At 38.9% G+C, this 10,918-nt stretch overlaps 1 protein-coding gene across 9 annotated transcripts in view; it reads left to right on the top strand.

Annotated features, from left to right (window-relative positions):
• Positions 1 to 10,918, top strand: part of MCF2L2 (MCF.2 cell line derived transforming sequence-like 2) — a 180,727-nt gene that overhangs the window by 81,838 nt on the left and 87,971 nt on the right. For all 9 annotated transcript variants that reach the window (XM_065674463.1, XM_065674466.1, XM_065674462.1 and 6 more), the window contains exons 14-15: positions 6,465 to 6,568; positions 10,012 to 10,100. In XM_065674463.1, the coding sequence (XP_065530535.1) occupies positions 6,465 to 6,568; positions 10,012 to 10,100 (193 nt within the window). The remainder of the gene's footprint in view (positions 1 to 6,464; positions 6,569 to 10,011; positions 10,101 to 10,918) is intronic.

Below are 10,918 nucleotides of genomic sequence, written 5' to 3' on the forward strand. Positions count from 1 at the left end.
TTAGTATATATGACACCTTATTTCAAGGAGAACTCTTTTTATTCCCAATGGAAGCTGCTTGAAAACTAATAATGGCTAAACTGGTCCATGTATAAGTTGAGAGAAAAGAAGTGGCACTTAATGCAGAAATCCCTTTGCTCTAGTTCACTTCTGAGAGTATCACTTTTGATTATTTGACTACGTATTTGTGGTCTGTGTTTCTGTACAAAACTCCTTAGCTGGAGTGAATTGACATAGGTCCACAAAATCAAACCGTGCAGGCTAGTATTGCCCACAGGCTGACAGGCACAGTGAGATAAGCCACAGAACTGTAAAAGATAGTACAAGCTATTAGGGATGACTGTAGTTAGCAGTTTTCTATTTTAATTTGCTTGTAAGTCTCCCAAACTCTAACTCTTTGAAATGAAATTTTCCCAAAGGCTATCTTCTTCAGCCTGACACTTCCTTGGAAAACTTAAGTAAAAAATTATTTGGCCATCTCAGTGAAGAAGGCTAGGAAAATAGTCTCCCTTTACTTACCTTTGGTGAGAGCTGGAATGTAGCACTACAAAATAGTTTTGTCCCTTCCTAAAGTGCCCAGATGTGGCAGAATTATATGCACTTGGAAGGAAAAAAAAAAAGCTCATACATGTTCATTATATATGAACCTGCTACAGTTTAGCTCCTGTAGTCTCATTTCCTTTGTTGTTAGCAAAAATCTTTGAATCACACAGACAAAATATGTTTCTTATCCCTGCACTGCTAGTTTCCTTACAGTATGATCTCGCGGCAGCTTAAGCCCTCCTTAATGCAAGGCTGTCAGTCTCCTTCTCTTCCCTCTTCTTTGCCCAGCACAGCAGTGTTTTGTAACTCTGCTCTCTCTTGGAACTTATGGTCGCATAACTAGTGGGAACAAAGGAGGGAACTGAAAACTGCCACTGGGGATGGATGGATGTTTTGTTTTGGCTAGTTCAGCTCCTCATCATCCGGTTCCATGAACAGCAGTGCTGACACAAAAAGGAGGCAGAAGTATGTGGGCAGAAGTTGGGAGGAAGGGGAGAGCTGTACACAGTTCAGATGAGTTTCAACTGTTCTGGGGTCATCCCTGACACTCTGACTACGTACTGCTGCTTTTATTCCTGTGGACATGGGAAAGAGTAGCTTGTAGGTGTAAAGGTTTCAAGCCTGTTAAAAGTCCATGTGGGTGTTAATGTGATTCAACTTAGTGCAATTTTGCAGGGTTGTTTTTTTTTTTAATGACTTGTGCACCTATATGAAGAAATCTACAATGAAAGAGCAATGAAAGACTGAAATCAGAATTACTGGGTAGGGCATGTTCTCTTCGATATGTGAAGTGGCATATAGTACTCAGTAATGTGAAAATTCAGATCTAAAAATGTCAAGTTGGTCTCCCAAAGTAGTGTATTCTCTTTTGATCTTTATCTATGGAACTCAGTGGGCTTGATAACAGCCTGTTAGCCCTGAGAAGTGTTGTGAAAACAGCTCAGTAAATATTTACAAGGCACTTGAATTGTAAAAAAGACTATTAGAAAAAATACAATTACTTTCATAGCAGGGATTGAAATAGCATATGGATAGTAAGGCTCTGGACCCCTACTGAGAAACACAGATAAATCAAAATAGTGAATAGCTGCTCATGAATTAAGTGGTTTTGACTTCAGGCACTGAATGAGGCAAGGATTCTTATAGGGGTGTGAACCAAGATGCATTAGCAGCAAAGGGGCAAAATTAGGGCTGCACATGTAGCTGAGCTTCTGGCACCTCCTGTTTTCTAAATGCTATAAAATATTTACCTAGGGATTTCTTTGTGTGCAACATAAATATGAAATACAGGAGCAGAGATATCAAGATTTCTGTGAGCTCATTAAGCGAATAACATGTTCAACAGCACATTGCACATGCAAAATCCATGACTTGCCCTACAACCATCTTAAAAGGCCAACCTGGAACATGAAATGCATAGGGGGAGACACATCTGGAACCTTTTCAGTTCTTTAAATAATAGAATTCAAACTGGTTTAATCTCAGTTAAATGTGTACAACTGCTCATTGGATCCATTCCACCATTCCTCACAGTCACTAGTGCATAACACTCACTAACTAATAACATCTGGATAGAGAATAAAGGAAGAATGTCTTGCAGAGTCTGGGGATGTGTGCAGGAGAAGTGAGGCTGCAGAGGATTAGCTGACTCAGAAAAGATGGTGCATGTGATTTTCATTAACGGTTTTGGGAAGCCACCAGTTTCTATAGTTCAAGATATTTCTATAAACAAAGTAGAGAAAAGATGCTTTCATTTTTATGGCTGTGGAGCTGCTATCACACTCAGACAAGTCTGAGGAAACCAAGTAGTATGTCTCCCTGCAGAATAATATTCCACATACATGGGTCTTGCTCCATGCTTCTTATATGGACAGATGTTCAGGGAGCTTGAAGACAATTTTGCTAGAGTGAAGAAGTATAGATTATATTGCCTAAGAATGGAAAAGACTTTCTCTATTAAGCCATTAAATGATAAACCTTAGATGCTCTACTTGTCTAAGCAAGCTGTTTTGTCACCTCCAGCATTCAAAACAACTCTTAAGCCATTATCTTCAAACTCATATTCCTGTGAGACCATGTGAGCTGTAAGACCCAATAGATGCTTTAGCAGACTAGGTGTTTGAATGCCTGCTCTTAAAAGGAGTTTGACTATACTGTAGGTGATTAGTGGGAATGCATAAACTCTTCCACAGAAAACAGATGGGGAAGCATGTGGTTGGGAAATTCAAGCAAGACCTAAATGTAAAGCATATTTATTTAAGTGGGGCTTCGAATGTCCTACAAGTGCTGGGTGTGTGTCGTAACCCTTGACTACAGAGTCTGTGTCTTGGTAGCTAATGAGTTACGTTTACTCTAGCAGGAACAAACCTGAGACTAGTTACCCAGATGGGCTAATCCAGCTGTGTCTGAGCACCTGCAACCTGCACACAGTTCTGTTTGTGCTTCATTGTGTGTTGTAGCCCCCCCCCGTAAGAGATGGTGGCAGTACCCTGCCACGCACAAGCAGGGTAGGGAAATGGGTGAAACCACAGCCTTTCCTCACAAGCAGCACAGCACATTGCCTTCACTACATTTTTCTCAGTCCTGGAGTGGTGGAGAGGCTGCAAAGCATCAGTAAGCACGAGTCTACATCTTTTTCTAGCACCATTAGGGACAGTACAGTCCACATTACCATGTGCTGTAGGCTAGGTAATAAAAGAGTAATTCTGTATTTATCATGCAACTTGTTCATAGAAAACCAGTAAGCAGTACTAAAGCCCCATAGAAAAAGCCCAATGGTGCTCCAGGTGCCTGCAAGTGATAGACCCAAACCCTGCTTTCTCGGAAATATCTTTGCAATAAAAAGTTTACCTCTGCATACAATACCCTCCCTTTAACAACATTTGCTTTAAAAGCAGCATCAAGCAATTTAAAATATTAATGAATTCAAAATGAAATTTTCATTACTCATTATCCATGGAATACTGTGAAACAATAGGCTGAGACAATCTTGAAACCATTGTTTATAGATATTATTTTCCTTTGTTCCTGGGCCTTTGTTCTTTCAGTAGGCAGTTGAACACTATAACTCTCAGCTTCCTCAGCAGTACAGTACAATAATGACCTTGAAATGGCCAACTGTACTGAATTTTGTAAGGGAGGTTCCCTTACAAAACATTTCACAGTAATTAGTCCAATCATAATTGGCAGGTATTTGGGCTGTTTCTTTCTTAAGTGCTTCAGAAAGTACGTAAATGTAGTGACATGCACGTCCAGTCAATAACTCAGAAATACTCTGGAGCATAACAGGATTGCTTCCTGATTTCAATTCATTTCTGGGTCTCATTGAAAGAGGAAAGTTGCTGTGTCAGTCTGAATCAAATTCACCCCTGAAATAGAATTAGTTGCATCTATCTGCTTCCTCCTTTCTGAAAAGTGTCATGCTGATGAAGCCAAGACTAAAGTGGTAAACTGATCTGCGTAATTTGCTGCTGGATCAATGAGCATCTGCACTTGGGCTTTTTATGAACCTGTCATCTTTCTCTTAAACTGCCCAGTGCTCTCTTTCCTGAGTTTGCAAGTTGCGATCCAGACACCAAAGTCCTAACTTTGATTTCCATGTTTTCTGTTGACTGCTTTTAGTCAGGATTTTCATACCAGTATCAACCATCCCTTCAAGCTAGAAAGTTTTCTGATTAATGGATAGGTCAAACAACTTGGTATTGCTGACTATGCTGTTCTAAGAAGTTGTTCTTGGGTTTCCTGAAGCTATGTTCTTTGCTTCCATTCCTTTTAATAACACATCCACTATACATAAAACTTTGGAATTAGCTTTGTAGAACAACCCAATGGGCTGAACTCAGATTTAGATACAGTAACTGGACAATGGCAGAATAACTAGTGTGTTCCGAAGTGCCTGGTAAGCATGCGGGGAAAGAGTATGAAACAATATTTTTGTTTCTTTAATTGAATCACAATTTTTGTGATCGAGTCTTAGATTATTTTCTTAATGCTGCTTTTTTCAACGTATAAATACAGTATAGTTGGGAGAGGCTACAAGAGACAATATTGTTCAGTGTGATAGGTATGATCACAGCCTGCATCTTGTCAAGGCAGCAGTAGATGAGAATTTAAGGCTAAACAGAATCTTCAGTATGCATTAGTATGGAAGCATTTGCTGATGCTTGTAACCACTTTAATCAGGTATTTGTGGGAAAAAAATATAAAAGGGCCTGTTCGAAAATTTATCAATGAGTCGATGATCAAATATTCTGGTTTTGTCAGCAGTAGAAATCATCCTTCCTGCAGATTAGAAAGGTATGAAGAACTTTGACAATAAGTAAAGAGCTTATATGCGTTACATGTTGCCTTGGCTTCAAAATGTCAGTACGCTACTTCTGGGGTGAAATAACAGTACCTTTGAGAGAACAATTACTACTTTGTGAAAAGCTTTCTTGAAGATGGGAAAAAGGCATCTGTTGAAAGTAGTGCCCAGAATCAAAACAAATCCCCTGCTGTATATTCTGAAAGAGAGTGATGGAAGAACCAAGGAGTCGACATTTTCATTTCAGCTCAGTCCTGGGAACCATAAGAATTTTCTAGTGGTTGATTATAGCTGCTGGTAGCTGCCAGACTTTGCTGTTCTGTTGAAGAAACTTTCTAATATGAAGTCATTGTAAGAAACTAGTAGGCATAAAATGGACATTGCCAAGTTCTCATGTCATTCAGCAGGCAATAAAACCAGGAAGATTTAGGGGAGAGCTGGAAAGAAGCTGTTTTAATTAATTCTCTTCACAGCTGCATGGTAAGGTGGTTGAAAAGATATCGGGTAGAAGAAACATCAGCTTCTATTTTATTGCCTATGAAACTGATATGTTGTCTTTTTACCTGCATATAATTTAGGGTGTTTCTATGCTTTTTTTTCTCCCTTTTTTACTACATTAAAAAATAATTTAATGACAAGAGCATTTGAAAATTTGCTGAGTTTCTTAAAAAAAAAAGTATTCAGTCCTCTCCTACATTAATCTTTTGATACTGTGACCTCCTCATTCAAAGATGTCTTCATCTTTTTATTGCATCTCTCAGCTTCTCACAAAGAAAAAATTAGAGACCACCAAGACTCTCAATGCCTCAAGACATTGGATTTGGTGAAATTATCTTAAACAGAGTGTTACCAGATGCATTTGAAAACACCAGCTTTTATTTTTGAAAAAGTTCTTGTTCAATTGGAATTTTTTTTCAGAATAAAACTGAAAAGGACTTAATCTCAAACTTGCAACAATTTTGTTCTTTGTTGCCTGACCCAAACTGTTTGATCACTGTATTAACTAAGCAACTAAGAAAAAGGAGGGCACTGCTTGCCTTACACACATATAGCATCCACTGTGAACTTATTGTCAATTTAAAACAAAAACTGTAATAGAGAAGCTATCTTTTGCTCAAGCCAAATGTATGATGCCTCTTCTCATTGTTCATTCTAGAGCTTTTCCTTGGACAGCAGTCTCAGGATAAGTGGGTTTGTTTTTTAAGGTGATTTTCTAGTAGCATTAGACAGCTCACTGTCAACTGTGGTTTACTGAGGCTGCAAGGCCAAACAAACCTGACATGACAGAGCATATACTGAAGCAATTTCCACTGATTCACTGGCATTACATACATGGTCACAGTGATTTGCTGAACACCTGTATGATTACGCTTTTCAGACTTGTTCATGTGATGAAACCTTACAGAGAACAGTCCTTTGTAATCTGACATTAGCAAACCATTACCAGAACCAAAATTTCCTTGCTTTGGAAACCCACCCACACAATTCAGTTCTCTAAGCTGGGTTTCAATTGCCACTAATGTGACAGGATCTTTGCTCATAGTTTTTATTAGGAAGTTGGATTTCAAACTTTAGCAGACATTTTCTAATGTTACTTTTTTTTTTTTGACTCCTTCAGCTACCAACAGGAGGTCCACAGAAATTTCCTGCCCTCCAAAGACCATTTCTGAAGTAGAGTTATCAAAAAAGAAAAACATTAAGAAGACTAAAGGTGGAATTAAGGTAGGAGGATCTGTGTTTTGGGTACATCCCATCTCACGAGAGAACTTGGCCTTGTTGAACTTCACAAGGCTTGCACCGGACCACTTCTCCAGCCTCTCAAGGCCCCTCTGCATGGCATCCTTCCCCCCAGGATGTAGACTGCACTACACAGCTTGGTGTTGTCAGCTAACTTCCTGAGGGTGCACCCAATCCCTGTCCATGTCACCGACAAAGGTGTTAAACAGCACTAGTCCAGTACTGACCCCTGAGGAATACCACTCATCACTGATCTCCACTTGGGCTTTGAGCCATTGACCACAACTCTTTCAGTGTGACCATCCACCCAATTCCTTATTGACCAAGTGGTCTGTCTATCAAATCCATGCCTTTCCAGTTTAGAGACAAGGATGTTATGTGGGACAGTGTCAAATGCCTTGCATAAGTCCAGGCAGATATGTCAGTTGCTCTTCCCTTATCCACCAGTGCCACAGCTCCATCACAAAAGGTCACCAAATCTGTCAAGGCATGATTTGCCCTTAGTGAAGCCATGTTGTCTGTCATCAATCACCCCCTTTTTGTCCCTGTGCCTTAGTATAGTTTCCAGAAGGATCTGCTCTATGGCCTTGCCGGGCACTGAGGAGAGACTGACTGGCCTGTAGTTCCCTGGGTCTTCCTTGTTTCCCTTTTAAAAAATGGGGGTTATATTTCCCTTTTCCCAGTCAGCAGGAACTTCACTGTACTGCCACGACTTCTCAAATATGATAAATAATGGCTTGGGAAATACATCCACTAGTCCCCTCAGGACCCATGGATATATCTCATCTGGTCCCATAGACTTGTGCACCCTCAGGTTCCTTTGATGGTCTCAAACCTGATCTTCTTCTACAGCAGGGGGTTTTTCATTCTCCTACTCCCAGCCTTGTGATTTGGGTAGTGTGGCTGGAGCTCTTGCTGGTGAAGACCAAGGCAAAAAAATCATTGTGCACCTCAGCCTTCTCCATGTCCTGGGTGACCAGGTCTCCCTTTCTTTCCAAAGGGACACACATTTTCCCTTGGTCTATGTACATGGTCTAAATCCAAATGTTAAATGTACCTGCAAGATACAGGAGTATCACTGACATTGTATTTCTGTGCACAAGTGTTATGTAGCTTTGCCACCATCCCCTTTAGTTAAAAGTTTACCAAAGACAGAAATCAAATCATATTCAATGCCATTCACTTACAGCCTTTTAAATAATAACTTTGGAAATAATGTTCTTGCATCTTCCCTTCATCAAGATTCATGTATTATTAGCTCTTTAGGGCAGCATATCATTAGAATAGTAAAAAGTGCTATTCAAGGTATATTTTGAAGAAGAAAAATATGAATGTGTTGAGGGAAACAATACAACTAATATTCAAAAAGAATAGCAAAAGAACTTGAGTAGTATGGGAGAGATGTATGATCTTGATCAGATCTTGACTGCCTCATGAAAGAGTGATAACAGCAAGTATCCTTTTTTATACTGTTCAGCAGTTTGGGGGAAGAAGAGGGAGGGAATAAACTTTGTCAATACATTTCTGGGGAAATGTCCCAACCTAAAATAAGTTAGACGCCAGGGAAACGAGATGACACATCAGTTAACTTTTTCATAGGTCATCAGTTATTTTAAAGGTGGTTTTTACAGGTGAGCTCTGTAAGAGAACATATCCAGTAACAGAGATCACATTTTATGATGAAAGTTCCCTGGGTGGTTTCCACTTTAGCCCACTGTTAATGAAGATATTCTTAAAGTAAACATTTTGGACTTTCTGATTTTTAGTGAGTAACCCACAGAACAAGACTCATACTTCAGCACTTCTTACACCAGTAACAGCCACACATGAAAGTGCTACTTTGCTTTAAATATAAAAAAAGGGTTTGATCTGATCTATATGTGATTTCTGCACAAACAGGATTAAAATTAGTTGTTTTGGGGCGTTGTTAGTTTATTGGTTTTTATTTTCTGGGAGGATGGATATATTCAGGAGGCAGAAGGGGAGGAATAGTGTTACCCTGAGGCACAAAAAGCTAAAAATGTATCAAGTGTCTACCTGGCACAATTCTAGTGAACTTTTGATATAATGCAAGCTACTTCAACCCAACTCTTCTATTATTCATACCGATGACTTGCTGACATATTTGACCTTTATTGCCCAAAGGTGAAAAGCAAAAATTAAATTCAGTTTGTTTGCTGAAATGGCCAAAACAGCCTTACAGCTTCACTAATTAGCACAAAATAAAATCTAGTTATCACCAGCATCATACAGCTGTTCTCACCTTTATCTAAACTCACATAAAGTGACTTTGGAATCAGTCTTACTCTCATCAGCAATGCAGGTGATCAGCTGCATTTCTCCCACAGGGTTAGGTATATGCAACAACCTGGTACAGGCTTCATGAAAGCATCCATTCATTCATTTTTAAATCTACTTTACAATACTACAATGCAAATTATGCCCACTCTCATTCCTTCCCATTGTTGCTACAGAATTTATATTTTACTTCTGACACTAGTTCATGTGAGCATAGTTTATTAATGGTTTCTACCATCACCAACCAGCTAATGAATTTGGCTACATAGACCGTAAGACAGGCCGCTGCTTTTTCCCCCAGCCAGAATCAGCCCTTAAAAATGAAAGTGCTCAGGAACCTAAAAGACTCTGCTGGAGTTTAGATATTGTCTTGGATTAACTGCAAACACAGCCACTGAGTTGTTTCACTGAATTTGAAGAGATGGCCTTTGAGTAAGCACAGTAGTGCTTGGTACTTTCAAAGCCACAGGCAAAAGGAGGAAAAGCCTGCTTAAAAATTGCCCGGAGCACACTTGAAATGATCCAACTTTGCAAGACTGGACAAGGAAGAAGGTTAATGTTTCTTAAAATACTATGTAAAAAGCTTCAGTCCCTTTAACCTGGGGACAGCCCTTGCAAATGTATAATGTGCTCAGTATTTGAGCACATATGTACTTACATAATACCGCTGCTAGTACAAAGGCACTTCTCAGAGGCACTTCTCAGAGGCACAAGACAGTTTCCCTATGCTTCTTCAGATGGCACTGTACAAAAAACTCTGAAAACATGAAGTCTTTGGGCTGGCTTCAGGCAGGAAACAAAAAACCATAGTATTTCAGAGTCTAAGGAACAGACAGTTATGTCTGCAATTATCCACATTATCAGATAATGCACTTTCTGTGGCAGAAGAACATAATGACAGTGCCTGGAGTCAAGAATGCCTCCCATACCAATACTGGGCAAGAAAGCAGAAAAATATAGAGGAAGTAGTCTTGATTTACAACCTACACATCTAGAATTATTTTAACTTGTCCAGTGACTTACTAGACTAGGTAGGATCTGGTTTTATTATTTTAAAAAGTTAAAAATTCTGTAAGTAACAACATCAGCAATTAAGTATTTTCAGTTATACAGTGTCCTTTTTTATTTAGATTGAAGTGATGCATGAAGCCAGCCAAGGAGGATCTAGCAGAGTCCTTGTGATGAGTGAAAGTGATGAGAACCTGTCAACAAGGAGGAGGTAAGGCTGCACATTTGAACCAGTATCTTTTTGTTGTTCTTAGAGTGCAAATAACTGCATTTATAGTACATTTTATATGATTTAAGTTCACTATTTAGATATAATCAAGACCCTGAAATGCTTATAGACATACATTTATACACAGTCTATCAAGCTGGAAAAGCAAGCAAGATTTATCTTTTGTTTGAGGTTAGTGGTTTAGTTGGGGTTTCTGGCTGTGTTTTTTTGTTTGTTTGTCTTGTTGTTGTTGTTTTTCTTGGAAGCATTAATTACATGACCTGAGAAGTCATTAGAATAAACCTTGCATGTATTTACCAAAAAGAGCCATATTAATCTCACTGTATTCAGGATATTCATGTTTGACTATATGCTTTTGAGAAGCTTCTGTTTTCATTAAATACAACCAATAATCTTTTCTTCCTTTCTGCAAAGTCTTGAGAAAAAGATTATTAATGATGTATTCTAAAACACCAAATAGTTAAGTCATTTAGTTTAACAGAAAGTACCATGCAAACCCAGTTTTAGTTGAACTTCACTGTTTCTGGGCCAAAGGGAACAATTAAAAACAGAACCACACCAAAAAAAGCCCACAAAAAAACCCGCCCCGCAACAAGCCAAAACCCACAGTCCTCACTGACATAATTTTCTTTGTTCTCTTCTTCAGCATGATTTAGATAGTTTATACTTAAGTTACGCCTCTCTCCCACACAGCTATACACTGAAATTACTTTAAAACACTACATTTCTAAAAACAGTAGCTTGTCTATAATGCTAGACAAATTGCAGGCACATACAAAAATGCAACTTATTACTATCTG

The sequence above is a fragment of the Lathamus discolor genome, chromosome 3 (genome assembly GCF_037157495.1).
Source record: "Lathamus discolor isolate bLatDis1 chromosome 3, bLatDis1.hap1, whole genome shotgun sequence".
Taxonomy (NCBI): Eukaryota; Metazoa; Chordata; class Aves; order Psittaciformes; family Psittacidae; genus Lathamus; species Lathamus discolor.